Source organism: Dendrobium catenatum, unplaced genomic scaffold, assembly GCF_001605985.2.
Source record: "Dendrobium catenatum unplaced genomic scaffold, ASM160598v2 fragScaff_scaffold_685, whole genome shotgun sequence".
In the NCBI taxonomy this organism is placed as follows: Eukaryota; Viridiplantae; Streptophyta; class Magnoliopsida; order Asparagales; family Orchidaceae; genus Dendrobium; species Dendrobium catenatum.
In genome coordinates this window covers 81,601-97,666 of record NW_021319147.1, presented here as the reverse complement: position 1 = coordinate 97,666, position 16,066 = coordinate 81,601, and the positions used below count along the sequence as shown (strand labels likewise).

At 33.2% G+C, this 16,066-nt stretch overlaps 1 protein-coding gene across 1 annotated transcript; it reads left to right on the top strand.

Annotated features, from left to right (window-relative positions):
- The first annotated feature begins 2,169 nt into the window (after positions 1 to 2,169).
- On the top strand, positions 2,170 to 15,721 carry LOC110109091 (uncharacterized protein At1g26090, chloroplastic). The gene is made up of 7 exons (XM_020840005.2): positions 2,170 to 2,464; positions 6,411 to 6,554; positions 6,660 to 6,734; positions 6,958 to 7,145; positions 7,214 to 7,379; positions 7,475 to 7,876; positions 15,362 to 15,721. Exons 1-7 carry the CDS (start codon positions 2,243 to 2,245, stop codon positions 15,491 to 15,493), a joined length of 1,329 nt encoding a protein of 442 aa, XP_020695664.1. The 5' UTR covers positions 2,170 to 2,242; the 3' UTR covers positions 15,494 to 15,721.
- The last annotated feature ends 345 nt before the right edge of the window (positions 15,722 to 16,066 follow it).

Here is a 16,066-nt window from a genome sequence, read left to right as displayed (position 1 = left end):
AGACGATCGAGTTTGATAAATATCTGAATACATAGGCGGATCCACATTGGCCTAAGTTCCACTAAGTTATTTTTTGGGTATCACAATTATACCATATTTATAGTTTTTGTCTAACCATTCTATAAATATGTTTTAGGAGGGGCATTTGCCCACCCTCAAAAAATTTTTTTAAAATATTTAGAGGGAATTTTTTAGAATATTTTGGATATTTTGCACATTTTGCCCCTCCTAAAACAATTTTTTTGTCCTAATTTTATCAATCCTAAGCATCTTTGCCCATCCCTTAAAATTTTTTTTTTGCCCACCCTAAAAAAAGGAGCTGGATCCGTCCCTGTCTGAATAGTGATTTTTTTGAAGAGAGAGAAGGGCAGGAGAGAGAGAAACGAAGGAAAGAAGAGGAAATTCGAATTTTGGGCATCTTCGGTCTGTTTTCGTCCTTCGTCGCAGTTGGGAGAGTTGACCGACTCGAGGTAAGACACATTATGCCTTTCTCAATTTTCAGAAATTTAATTTTTGACGAATTTTCTGTTTAAGATTTTGTTTCCGTTAGCAAAAAACGGGTATAATTTTGCACCGGTAAAATTTTTATAGCGTAACTTTTGGTATGTTGTAGAGATTGTAATTTTGCACGTTTTGAGTATTTTTTAAAAGTTTTTCACCGGGTATTTTGAAGTCTGTGGAGTTTTTATCGAATAGTAAATTATCTGGTTGTTGAAAAATATTGCTTCAATACAAGAAAAGTCTTGAAATGACGTTTTACACGATCTCTGTTAATTTTGTGATTTTCTGAAATTGTGCATTCTTGATTCATTGGCTTTCTGTCATTAGTCGCTATACAAAAATGTGAAATTTTGATATGTGTGTTTTTATTCGCGTTTTGGCATTTTAATTAATTATATAATTTAATTAAATTTTAATATAAAATTCATATAAATTATTTTGGAGCTCCAAAAATTGTAAATTTTTTTCATAAAATAGTCAATTTTATTTAGAAAATTTTGGTTAAATTGGTTTGCAAAATGAACACATGATGGTCTCAAAACTTCTACTTGTACCGATATATATATGTCGATTTCTTAAAGATTTACACCAATATCAAAAAAATATATGAAAAACTAGTATAATCAAAACATTGCAATGTATATGTTATGTCAAAGGCGATTTGTGATTTGAACTTATAATAACTCTTGAAAAAAAAATTGATTAGATCAAATTTTGGTTATTGAAGTGTGGTGGTCGAGTTTTGGAAGCCATGGAGGTGCATGGAGGAAAGAACCAAAGCAAGGCCATGCCTTCATGTAGTTAGTCCATGACCTCTTTGAGTCATTTGTAAAAACTTTTTTGCTATAGTTAGAGAATTGAAGAATAATTAACTCAAAATTAAGCTAAATTTAGAAGCTCTTATTGACTTTGTCTAGAAAAGGATAAAAGCGAAATTTTCACCCAACTTAGCCCTGACAATGAAACCATTAGCAATGCGATGACTATTGAGAGTGTTACCATAGAGACCTAACACAGTAGTACTTATTCAGATTGCAAATGTATTGGATGAATACTGTTGAGCTTGTAAACAAAAAAGGATACATAAGGAGATTAATTATTAAATAAATATAATGCAGGGAAGTGAAATATAAGAAGAGACCTTAATGGAATTGACTATAAGCATGTTGAATTTGACTATAAGTATGCTGAATTTGACTGTAAGCATGCAGGGAAGTGAAATATAAGAAGAGACCTCTATTATATGATTCATATCGCTTCTCCTCATCATAAAATATTTATTCAATATTTAAGCACCTTGATGATACTAGATTTGAGTGATTTTGTGTTCGCTCGAATCTTCTCATCGAACCGTTCAATTTGAGAATTTGGAAATTATTTGTCTATCTAATTAGTGTTTGAAGTTTTCAATTATATTTTAAGTGTTTGAAGTTTTCAATTATATTTTAAGTGTTTGAGTTGAGCTCATTTAGATTTGGATTGGATCACTTTTAGTTTAGTTGGATTTGCCTTATTCAGACGTCCAAATCAACTTTAAATTTGATGAGATTGAAGTTAACGTTATCCTAAATTTAACTTTCAAAAGTTCCCCATTTAAAATTCTAGCAGGACATTATAAGTAATTTTAATAGGATATCCAATATAATTTTAATAAAATTTCAAGAAAGAACAAGCATCAGCAGAAAAATCCTGACATAAGGAAGATAACACGCAAATTCTAAGTTGACCAATCGACATCAATATGGAGTTATCAGCTCTCAGTCCAAGCTCCGCCCAATGGCTCTTTTCCACGAACCCTAAACCTACCACTGATCCTCGGATCCTAATGAAAAGATATAGTGGATGGAGAATCCAAGCTTCCATGGCGGATTCGGGGGAGTCTTTTCAGAAGCACACAAAAATAGTCACATTCCTCGGTAAGGGAGGCTCTGGCAAGAGCACTGCCGCTGTTCTCGCGGCCAAGGTATCATCTCGTGGTGCTTTTTCTTCTTTCTGTTGGTTCACGTTTTATCTATATTCTTTATGCCCTTTCACGAGCTACATCTAATCTGATTTAGTTCTCTTCTTTTTCATTTAAACATTAATTAATACTTGATAAACTAATCTATCCTTTTGTCATTATAAGAGGTTTAAAAATATATGCTCGTTACTGTGGTACTTCTCACTACATTGGCTCTGTACTTGTTTAAAATATATGCTTGTTTAAAAATATATGCCCTTTCACGAGCTACATCCGGACTCCAATATGTGCAGCCTTGTAGCGGCCTGACGACCCGACGATCCGACTCCATGAAATTTTAGGATATTGGCGGAGTACTTTCGCCAACTGAGACAAGATTTCTACTCAGAATAAAGTTGAGAAAGAAAAGATAGAAAGAAAATAGAGAAAGAGAAAGTGGCTATGAAGATGAAAACCAATAAACCTTTATTGGGAGTTAAAGAAGTTTCTGAGTTTGCCAATTTCGTCTAAATTGAGACCTGTTGATTCGATATGACAAGCCTATCCTTTTGGGTGACCTTTATTTATACCATAACTTAGGTGCTTTTCGTGTAGATTTCAATATTATTTTTAATGTTTTATTTCTTCTTATAGTAATTGCATCATAGAATTAAAGAATGACAAAAACATTCTTTAAGGGTCAGTAGCAATAAGTCCCTTATGCTGAGATTCGGTGATTACATGATAGATTTTTAGGAGATCGAAGCATTAAGCATTACTGTCCTTTCTTCTTCGACTTGTATACAACAACAACAACAACATCAAGCCTTTATCCCACTACGTATGGTAGACTACATGAATCATTTTTCTTCATTGTGTCATGTTAAGAGTCAAATTCTTATTTAAATCTAATAAATAAAGGTCATTTCTAATATTTTATAACCAAGTTTTTTTAGCTCTATCTTAGGGCTGCAAACGAACCGACCCAAGCCGAGTATGTGAGTGTTCATGTTTGAGTTCGTTTATCATTAGCTTGTTCAAGTTTAGTTCGTGTTTGATTCGAGCTTTATTGTTTGTGTTCATGTTTGATTCATTTAATTTAAGGGTATTCATGTTTGGTTCGTGTTCGGTTCATGTTCAGTTAGTTTAATGCTTATCGAGCTTTAAACAAACAAGCCTTAACTAGCTATGTTCGTGAACAAATTTAACAAACAATCTATTGAACAAACAAATATTAAATTTGTTCATGAACATCTTAAACAAACAATCTAACAAACACGGATAAATGTGAAATGTCTTTTGTTCAGAAAATTAAATTTATAGTAAAAGCAATTGTCTATTTAAAATAAAAATATGATTAATCTATATGAATATATTCTTAAATGAAGCTTACCTGTTGCATTTCTCTCCATTCGAGCTTTTTAGCGAGCTTAATGTCGAGCTTGTTCACGAACTTCAAATGATGTTGTTCGTGAACATAAATGAACCGAACACATTAGTGTTCAAGCTTGTTTATTTAAGGATCGAGTATTTAAAATGTTGTTCAAGTTTGTTTGTTTAGTTAGTTAAACGATCACAAACGAGCTTTACTCGAACCGAGCATCGAGTAGCTCGTCGAATACTTGGTTCGCTTGCAGTCCTAGTCTATCTCTACCTTTCTTAACATATGCCAAATCTAATACATCTACTCTCTTAACTGGGTCCTCGGAAGGCTAACGTTTTATGTGACCAAACCATCTAAGACAAATCTCTCTAATGTGATTTGCCATTGGAGCTACTCCAATCTTTTCCTATATATACTTGTTTCACATTCTATCTTTAAGAGTGAAGCCAGTCATCCACCTGCATCCTCATCTCTGCAACACTTAACTTAATATTCTTCTTCGACTTGTATACAACAATAACAACAACAAGCCTTTATCCCACTATGTGAGGCCGGCCATAGGCGTGGGGGGGGGGGGCCCTTTTTTTTTTTTTTTTGAGGGGCCTTATTTTTTTTTTCTTGACTATGTGTCATATAAAACCTAAAGCAAATTTTTTTATAAGAAAAGTAAGAGATTGAGGCATAATTATTCATTCACCATTTTTACTACATGCAGTATATTCATAAAAAAATAGTTACAGAATTTATTGATTTTTTTCGTCAAAATGGATCTTAAAAGTATTGTATTTAATTTGAGATATGTGTAATATACATTTTAATTGAATTTTTTATGTTTTGCACTCATTTTAAAGCAATTTACATAAAAAAATAAGCATTATTTTTATAAAAAATAAGACCTAACAATTCCCTAATTTAACATGTAAGAATATGCTTTAGACTTTGTTCGGAATAGTAATCATACTAATTTTCACAATAACTTTCTTAGAAAATTTTTTACTCTGGCAACAATATCATATTACATGCCCATACGGAGATTGCTCCCAAATGGCTTTCTTTCCCTCGACCCAAACTATCTGCTTCGTTTTCCCCTTTGCTCCTCTATCGCAACTCACAATCTCGAACACGGCTTTCATTTTTCCTTTCGGTCCTCTCTCGCCATGTTATTTGCATTCTTAATTTTGATCTTATAGTTCCTCTTGGCTCTAGTAATGAGACGACAAACGGAACTATATTAATATATTCTCAAATTCCAGATGAGATGGCATACTGTCAGAAAATTGACCATCGGTGACCGTCGGAAAATTCTATTAGTAACGGGTGATTTTTCTGTAGTGTTTAATTTAGGCCCCCCGAATAAACTTTCTGGCTCCGCCACTGGAGCCAACTACATGAATCTTCTTCGACTTGTGTGAGAGAAAAAAAATCTCATGTAATGATGTTAGATTTACTCTGTTTAAGATTTTGACATGAATTTGATCGAAGTTTTTATTGAGTCCTTCAAAGAATTAAAATACCTTTCTCTTTCTTGAAAATTTCCGCATCATCACAGCATATTATCTTGAGATCTCGATAATAATACAATTCAAAATAATAAACCTTTACTATATTAAAGTATTCAATAACTTGAATGGTACTTTGCCTGGTTGTTGAAATCCTAATTTTGATCTCTTATATGATGGTAACATCCTTCACTTTTGAGTACATTTGTTTGATGGTGTTCCAAACTTTTTTTGGTTGAGAGGAATATATGTGACCTATTGATATGAAGTACCATGATATTTTATGACCATATCATGATCATGAAATCTGTTTCAACTTAAAGTATAAATTTTAGGTCTTTCGCCTCTGAAGGAAAATTCTTAAGATGATGGATCTTTCTCTTTTCTTTTAGAAAGACGTTCACAATTTAAGACTATTCAGATTTCTCTCATTCAAGACTATTCAGATTTCTCTCATTCATGTGATGGGAGGTTTGTAGCCCTTGAATCTCTCCTTTAGTCTGATTTTTATTATTCATGATGGTTGACTTCTTGGAATGAAAGTTAAAGAAACCAACTATAATGAAGAGAATGACGCATCTTGACAATTAGGGAGAAAAAAGAATATAGGTTGGAACACAAAAACCTTAGTCTTGCTCTGATACCATTTAAAAAAAGTAGAAAAAGTTACTTTCAATTTTATTTCTTAATTCTATACAAAGTGTATAAGTATTTATTGATTTCTTCAAAAAACTTATAATGGAAATAAATCAAAACAATTTAAAACAAAGGAAAATCATCCCCAAGGGGGGTCGACTGCTAGAATATGAAGATGTGACACACATATTGCAATCTAAGGATCATGAGAGGATCGATCCAACTGTTAGAACCCATAATCTGCATGCTCAAAGATTCCTATCAAGATTAATTGATTTGTGGGTCCCATGATCCTTCAACATATACTTTATCTATTACAACACATTATGTTTGAGCTTGATTCATGTCACTTATATGAAGTTTTTTCCTTGTATTTAATCATATTTTTTCAGCTTTAATCGTGATACACAGCCTTGGAATGATTCATTATATTTCGCTTTTGGATTGTAAGTTGTTTGCTAGGGAAGGACTGCAAACTTGTTTGGTAATTCATTCACAAGATATTACGATTAAGCAGCTGATGGGTTGCACAATCGGAAATTCTCCTACCATGATTTCTGAGAATCTATATGCTGTTCAATTGCAAACCAGTAAGGTAATATGATATTTTCTATATGTTTTAACTGGTCAGCATAGTTGATATTATGCATGAAATAGTAGATGGTGATTATCAGGAATTTTTTTCTTCTAAAAACTGCAGATGCTTCTTGAACCTCTTGATCGGGTGAAGAAGGTAGATGTTCGTATGAATTTAACTCAAGGAATTCTTGAAGGGGTGGGTATGCAAGCATTGGATTTATGTTAGTCACGCAAAGATTTTTCTAGCTTCCTCATTTAGGCTTTGTTTTTGAAGATGGTTAAGGGTGAAGAAAGTGAAGATAAGTAGAGGTTTTTGAAGTTTTAGTTGACTGCGCTTGTGTATTTCAATGTCTTTTATGTCCTTTTGCCGTCCTTACCTAGCAAAACTTCAAACATGAATTGATTCGTCCATGTAATAGGTAGTAGGAGAAGAACTTGGTGTCCTTCCAGGGATGGATTCTATTTTTTCATCATTAGCACTTCTTAAATATGGAAATGTTCTTGGAAGTGGGAGGAATTACTCAAAGAAAAAGTTTGATATTGTTATATACGATGGTAGCAGTTCTGAGGATACATTGCGATTGGTTGGTGCAACTGAAAGAGTAAGGTAGGGTTTAATGTTTGTGGGAACCATGCATGGAACCTTCTTAGCTTAAGGATATTTTGACGTTGCAGATGTTATCTAAAATATATTCGGAACCTGGCTGAGAAGACAGACATTGGAAGACTGACTGCACCCTCGTTCTTGAGGCTATTCTATGAATCCGCTATGCCTAATTCAGGGTCTGTTGAAGGCAAAACAAGTGCTGATATATGGAATGGGATTGAACAAATCCTAGAGGTCTATTTTTGTGTATAGTTCTTTTTTTTTTGGATGAATACATATTCTTTTGTTAAGCTTTAGAATTAATGTTTGAATAGGACTAAATAATGCAGGAAGCTTCTGCATATTTTTGTGACTCTTCAAGGTTTAGATGCTACCTTTTAATGGACCCAATCAGGCCGTTGTCAGTCATATCTGCTTTACGCTATTGGGGTTGTGCAATACAAGCTGGGACCAAAATTTATGGTGCATTTGGCTTTGCTCAAAAGTTTTCCTCTGCCACGCAGGAAACCACGGAGAAAATATCTCCTTTGTGTTTTGCACTGCTTCCATATATTTCCTCGTATTCCTCTTTAGATTGGGATGTAACCCTCAAATCTTTCAGGAAAGATGCAAGCCACCTACTTCTTGGCAGTACTATTTCTCTTCCTTCATCAGTTTTATTTGATCGCAAACAAAAGTCTGTTACCCTTTTCCTTCCTGGCTTCGACAAGTCTGATATCAATTTGTACCAGGTAAACTTTTCGCTCTTTAGTGTTACTTTTTGACTGATTAAAAGCACCAATTAAATTGTCCTATTACACGATTGATTTGCCATGTACTGTTCTTTAAAGCAATTTATAAGCAAAATATTTTCTCTTTTTTTCATCATTTTGTAGTTTCTCCTCCTAGACTTAATGGTATAATGTGTTTGTTGATTAATGTCATTTTCTGAGGAGAAAGTTGCTGTGATATGAGATACTTAAGCTTCATTTGAGACAACTTTTTTACAGCTTAAAACAGCTTTTTAATTAAAAAAATTAAAATTTTTATACTAGAAAGCTAATTTAAGAAGCATTAAAAAAACTGTTCCAAACTAACCCTTAGTATATTAGTGATGTAGAACGAAAAGGAGGGTTTGCTAAGGAGAGTATCCCCTCTCCAAAAATCTGATAGCAAGCCTAGGTGAGGCCCAAACTTCCTCTCCTATATTCTGAAAACAATTTCAGAATTCTCAACAAAGAATTCTAAGAGGAGTTCTCAGATTTCTAACAAAAAAACCTGAGACAAATTCTCAACTTTTAGTAGACTAGGTTGTGGAGAAAACTGAGAAAAAATTTGCCAAGCTACAGGTTCTGCACTAGAAAATTTTGTCTAGAGCCAGTAGGAAAGAGGGGGGGGGGGGTGAGAGAGAGCTAGGCCAACGGGATTTGAATCAAGGAAAATATTTTAGAAGAATTTATTCCAGCAAGGAGCCACGGGCTCATATTTCCTAATTCTCATATCTAGTATTAGGAAATAAAATTAGAGCCTAGGTATGAAGGAAAATTCGGCTCATTAGGAATTAAATGCCATGAATTCCACTTAACTTCAGCCTAGCCGAAATTATTTCCTAATCTAATCTCTCACTTAGGAAATAATTTGAAATCCCCATAATTTTCCCTGAGCCGAATTTTCCTTCATACCTAGGCTCTAATTTTATTTCCTAATACTAGATATGAGAATTAGGAAATATGAGCCCGTGGCTCCTTGCTGGAATAAATTCTTCTAAAATATTTTCCTTGATTCAAATCCCGCTGGCCTAGCTCTCTCTCACCGCCCCCCTCTTTCCTATTGGCTCTAGACAAAATTTTCTAGTGCAGAACCTGTAGCTTGGCATTTAGGCTGACAATTTTTTCTCAATTTTCTCCACAACCTAGTCTACTAAAAGCTGAGAATTTATCTCAGGTTTTTTTGTTAGAAATATGAGAACTCCTCTTAGAATTCTTTGTTGAAAATTCTGAAATTGTTTTTAGAATATAGGAGAGGAAGTTTGGGCCTCACCTAGGCTTGCTGTCAGATTTTTGGAGAGGGGATCCTCTCCTTAGAAAATCCTCCTTTTCGTTCTACATCAATTAGTTTACGAAGCATTAAGGTACTCCATTAGGCAGTGCTTTCAATAAGCATATTATTGTTAACAAATATATTTTTGAAGCATAATTAGCTTGAAAATTAATTGCCACCAATCATTAATGAGACATTAGCGCAAGCTAAATTACAGATTTGTAGAGATCTTAAATGGAGAAATAGCATATAGGAGGATTAAAAAAAAATGCTATCCATTCTGCATTGACTCCTGGGATCTCTCATTGAATGTCAAATATATGCGCAAAATAGTATTGATATATTATGCAACACTCAATGCAATAAGTGCGTATTAAATAAGTTAACATCAAGTAGTTGGAATAAGGCTAATGATGAGGAGGATATAAATTAAAAATATTGTATTTAGTGACCATGAAAAAAGGATATTACAATGATTCTAATAAAGCCTTCATTCATTTTTAAGTTCTACTTTCCCGTGAAAAGTTAAAACTTTTAGCTTATAATCCACTTTGTTGCTTGAATTGTTATCACTATGATAAAACCCTCAGGTTTCGCATGTGGAATGGAGAACGCTTATTAAATTGAGTTGAATGGACAATCCAATGACGTTTTATTAGGACCAGCAAGCGGTATATTGTATGGGTGCAACACTATAGGTGTGTTTCCAGCAAGAATTTCATTTTAATGGCGCAAAACTTCTGATTTTGGATAAGCATTGTCTAATCTTTGAATGATCCAACAACTAGAATGTCAAGCCTTGAAGGTAGAAAAATGATTGCAGTTTCCTGGGCATAGGTGAATTTGCACAGCATAAAAAAACGTAAACCAAATCATGATGGAAACGAATGCTTCGATGCCTATTTTAATCGGTAATTATAGATATAAAGATTTGGGAAATACTGAAAAACAAAAATATTATACTTTCTGACCACAGATTATTGGACTAAAGCTAAGGATCTGGATCAATGATAAGAAATAAGAAAAATATATAATTCTTCTTACATTTTTAAGTTCATAACAATTCCAATAATATTCATGATGAAATTCATCACATTCCACTATTAATATGAAGCATTCTGGATATTCCATTTATAAGATATATACAACGTACAGAGCAACTACAACTCCAAAATATTTTCATAACAAACATCCTACATCACTCAGATCATGATCTATCTTTGACCGCTATACAATAAACACGAGTTTTAATTCTCATTTAAATCTAATAAAGAAATGTCATTTCTAATATTTTTTAACCAAGTCTTTTTAGGTCTACCTCCACCTTTCTTAACATAAGCCAAATCTAATACATTTACACTTCTAATCGGGTCATCGAAAGACCATCATTTTATGTGACCAAACTTTCTCTAATATTTTCTTTCACTTAAAGCCACTCATCCACTTGAACATCCTCATCTCTGCAACACTTAACTTAATTTTATGCTTCTCTTTTAATGGCCAATATTCTGCACCATAAAGCATTGCAGGTCTCATAACCATCTTATAGAATTTTCCCTTAAGTTTGAGGGGGACTTTTCTATCCACAACAAGCCCGATACATTCTTCCACTTCAACCATCCAACTTCAATTCTAATAATAATGTACCCATCTAGTTCACCATAACTATGAGAAATAGACTCAAGATTTTTGAAACATGTACTCTTCTTAATGACTTGATCGTCCAAAGTCACAATCCGCCACTAGATCTATTACTACTAAAATTACATTCCATATATTCGATTTTAGATATACTCAAACAAAAACATTTAGACTCTGAGGTTGACCTCCATAATTTAAGTTTACCTTTAACTCCCTCTCTAGTCTTATCAACAAGAAGTATATATGTTGTAACTCGGGCTTTCGAGTTTAAGATTTTGATGATAATAAATATTATTGATTACCTCTTCATTTCTCCTAGTATTTGTAGTGCATATTGGTTTTATGTGTTTTGTTTATTTGTTTTGTATGTTTGTTTATCTGTTTTGTGTATTTAATTTTTATTATATTTTATGCAGAATTTCATGTTTTCATTTTTTATTATGTTGTTATTTTCTTCCACATTTATTTTAATTTTAAGTGTTATTTTATCCATTCTTTTTGATAATGTCAAAGGGAAAAAATGTATTGTGGTTGGTTGTATTTATGTTTTATTTTTTTTTTAATTTTATGTTATTTAGCTTTAAAATTTATGTATTAAAAAAATGCTTTCCCCTATTTTTAATGTAATTCTTTTAGTGGGTGAGAGTTTACGAGAAAATCTTTTTAGTTTGCAAATTCAACCAATATTATTTACCATCATCAAAAAGGGGGAGATTGTTGTAACTAGGGCTTCCGAGTTTATGATTTTGATGATAACAAATATTATTGATTACCATTTTATTTCTTCTAGTATTTGTAGTGCATATTTGTTTCTGTGTTGACTAATATTTCAGGTACACAATGCACCATTCTTTGAAGATTCATGGCTCAAGATTGGGTAGAATATGTTATGTTAAATGAGTCTATAATTTTCATTTTTTTATTTTTTTAATTTCTTGAGTCAAGTCCTGTAATGATGTATGTTAGCTTGGTGATCGTGCATACACACACAGGGGGAGTAAAAATGATTTAAAATATTTTAATTTTTCTATACATTGTACTGTACGATATAGATCGTACTGTACGATCTGGTGTTACAAAAATTAATTAAAATATTTTATTTTTTTTTGAAAAATATTTTTGAAATATAACTAATCATACAGTACGAACACCACATCATACTGAACGATTTGTTATAGTTAAAAAGCTTGCATTAGACAAAAAATTGAATTTGAAAAGTTGTTCTAATTGTACTGACGAATTTGATCATATTGTACGATGTTTAAAACTTTGCCTAATTTAATCCCGTGATTAGTCAATCGAATCTGCTTAATTTTGATATTCTGATCATACTGTACGAACTGGATTGTACAGTACGATCAACAGAGACGATTTTGGTTGTCTCATGATTTGTCCTGGACGAACTGCGTTTCAGTTGAACTAATTGTAATGTACGATTGGTCATTCGTATTAATGATCGTACAACACCAATATGCAAAATGAATTGTTTGTATTGATGTTCGTTCTGATGATCGTACAGTACGAACAGACAAATTGAATTGTTCGTACAATACTAACGGGTGATCGTACAGTACTAACATGTCAAATTCTGCACATCGCACTGGACGATTCTGAGATTATACTGTACGATCTTTGATGGCTATATTCATTTTTTAGGGTTTTTTTAAGTCCTCTATTTAAGCTTTCTTATAAGACTTTGTAAGTGTCTTTGACAGTCATTATATCTTCGTTCTTCTAGATAAAACTTGAAGAGATAACTTGAAAGGAAGAGTGGAAAGGGTGGAGTTTAAGAGGGAAGATCCTTGGAGGAGGATTCGAAGGAGTGTGGAGGGGATTTCACACGGTTGCTCTGGCAAGCTTGCACTTTAGTACCATCGGATTCAATGTTTGTCTTGAGGGAAGTTTTGGGAAGAAAAAGATCTCTTTGGTGTCAAAAGACCTACTTCGCTGCACCGGGGAAGGTGGAAGTGATTTTGTAAGAGCTTCTCCGCCTAGCTGTGGGGGCTAAAGGAGAATCACTAAAAGTTTAGTGCAATACTCGGAGGGTTCCTCCGGGGAGTGGACGTATGCCAAGGTTTGATTGAACCACTATAAATTTGTTGCGTTCTTTTTTATTTCATTTTCAAAAGTTTATTTTTCTGCATTTTATTTTTTATTATAACTGCTTGGTTGAAAATCTGTGATTGATATTATGTTGTATTGATTAGATTATAATCACCATATTTATAACTTTTGATAAGTGTACTAGCTTTCACATCAAGTGATAATATTGCTTCCGTATTAGTATGACTTAGGGATAATTCATTGAGGTCTAAGAACCTCCAAGAACTTTCAATATCATCAGCAAAAAACATGCACTGGGGTACATCCTCTTGCAAATGTTTAATGAGAATATCCATTACTAAAACGAAAAGATATGAGCTTAAAGTTGATCCTTGATGTAATCCAACGGAAATAGGAAAATACTTGATCAAACCACCTTGTGGTTGAACATAAGTAACAAATCCTGCATACATATCCTTAATGATTTGAATATAAGTATTATTAACCCCTTTCTTTTCTAGAACTCTCCATAACACTTTTCTTGGAACTTTATCATATTCTTTCTCTAATTCAATAAATATCATATGTAGATCTTCTTTATTATTTCTATACTTCTCCATCAAATCTCTCAATAAATGTATAGCTTCCATAGCAGACCTACCCGACTTGAAGCCAAATTAATTTTGAGAAACATTAGTATCACGCCGTAACTTATGCTCCATAACTTTCTCCCATAGTTTTAAAGTATGCCAAATTACCTTAATTCCTCTATAATTCACACAATTTTGTGCATCACCTTTATTCTAAATACCCTAAACCCTAATATTTTTAAATACTTATATAATTTTAATTTCTAAATAATATAATAATAAATTTTAGGTTATTAATTATCGATTTATTAGCTGTAGCCGAACAAACCCTCACGTAGTCGAAGCCCCGAAGCCTCATGAACGCACCTGATTCCATGTTTCCGCACGAAATTCTACCTTCGTTCACGTGATTTCGGCTGTCGTTCGTCCCTCGTATTCCTTCCTTCCACTGCTCCTTGTTCGTCCAGGTGATTACGGTCGTCTTTATTCGTCCGTTGCTTATGGAACTAAGAGATCCTGACGTCTCCTTTGATAGTCGACTCATCTGATTCCTCCGAAGTCAAGGGTCGTTGTTAGATTACAATCTTCTTCTTCGTCCTTTGGTCAATCGATTTTGATCAACTTGTATTTTTTTTATTTATATTATAAGCTTAGGGAAAATGCATCTACTACAAGCAGATCTTAGGGAAAATGTTAAGTAGAAGAAACAAAGTCTGAGACTAAAAATGAAGGAAAATATCTGTGTGGGCAAGGTATATTTTTCAATTTTATAACTTTTATTAGCAGCAACTTGTATGTATTTTCTTGATCGTCTCAATATACTTAAAATGCAAAGTTATCAAAGTTCCTCTATCAATCCTAATAATATCTTCATGATATATCAAGCAAGTTTGAAGAGTCATGAGCTTCATTAAAATGCCTACCTATATAGTAATATTTACTTTATTTTATATGCTTATTATTCTGTTTTATTTTACGTCGTGTTCAAAATGGCACGCGCCGTGCGCTATGCGTCATGATTTCACGGAGAACTCTGCGCCGTGATGAGCCATTCACCGTTGACAAGTATGGGATATGACAAGCTCATCAATAACCTTTTTTTTATTAGTAGATAAATTATATTAAAGCTAGATAAATCCAAATGGATCTGAAAGAATAAGAGAGAGAGAGAGTTTAATCTCTCTTCTTCCTTTAGCGGATGAAAAAGCTTTGAATAGATAGCTTTACAAAACACGTCTCTCTCTTCAATTAGATGGTTTTGCATTTTTTATGAAGCCCCTGGGATTTGATTTCTCTTATGCTCCATGAGTCCAGTTTGACTTTTAGGCATGTCACGTCTTAATTGGATCTAGCTTATGCTTGAGTTTAGGCTTGCAATTTGACCAGATCAATTTATGCTTGAACCTCCAAGATCACCTATGGATGAATGCCATGCCTTGAAGTCCCATCAATGCAACTTTGGGAGTTCTTTAGAGGGATTAGTGCCTCTGGCTTTGTTCCTACATTTGCTAGAGGTTTTTTTCCACTTTTTAGCATCACTTTTGTTAGCCTGTTTTAGTTTATGGACTCTCGTTTCCTTTACCGGAGCATCATAGATTGTACCAGAAAAACTGCAGTGGATTCAAATAACGGTCTTTTTACCCTGAACACAAAAGAGGTAGAGCTTTTGCTATCACTTGTGTTTTTACTATTTATATCTAACTCGCTATTTGCATTCTTTGCTTTGATTACTATCATTCACTGGTTTATAACTGATACATTTTCTTTAATGGCATGAATTATTTGAGCCACTTTCCTATCTCGTGGTTTGTGAAAGATTGATTAATTTGGACGCTGGGATATATATAATATATGGTGGTTGGTTTTATCTAGTATCAAGCTCTGCTTTCTTTGTTTTATTCCATATACATCTTCTTAATACAGTATAGAGGGGGCACGGAACTTCTGATAGAAGCAGGGGATCAAAGACGCATCATCCAATTGCCTCTAGCTATGCAAGGAAAGGTTGCAAGTGCTAAGTTCATTGAAAGAAATCTTGTGGTTACGCTGAGGTAGGTAATATTCCTTGTCAATGTTTTGTAAAATATCCAAATTGCAATTCTGAGGATTGCCACTCGCTATGTTTGATCAATCCTATTAATTGATAAGCTTCTTATTATCGGGTCTACGCTCAGGAGGGAAATGCTAGAATCCGATCCCATCGGGTATATACTGAGGAAAAAATTGTGTTGATATTCAAATTTACTCCATAACGATTTTCTAGTGATTGATTTTATTTTGAAATGAGTATAATAAATGCTACAACTTATATGTTTCACTTATCTCAAAAACAAACAGGGAAGCAATTTTAAAACTCATCTTGATCCAAATTTTTTTTCTTTTTTACTATGAGCGAGGCAGTCAGTGCGTGATAGTGTTCTAGGCCTCCAAATCATGGGTGTGGTTTTGACTTAAATTTGACTAGATTGTTGATTTTTGACTTTGACTGATTTTTGAAGGTTTAATATTTTTGATAAATTTTAGATTTTATTGAGTTGAATGCCTTTAAGTTTGATCAATTTGAAATTTTTTGAAATTAGTTATGATTTTTTAAAGTTTGAGTATTTATTGAATTATTTAATTGATTTA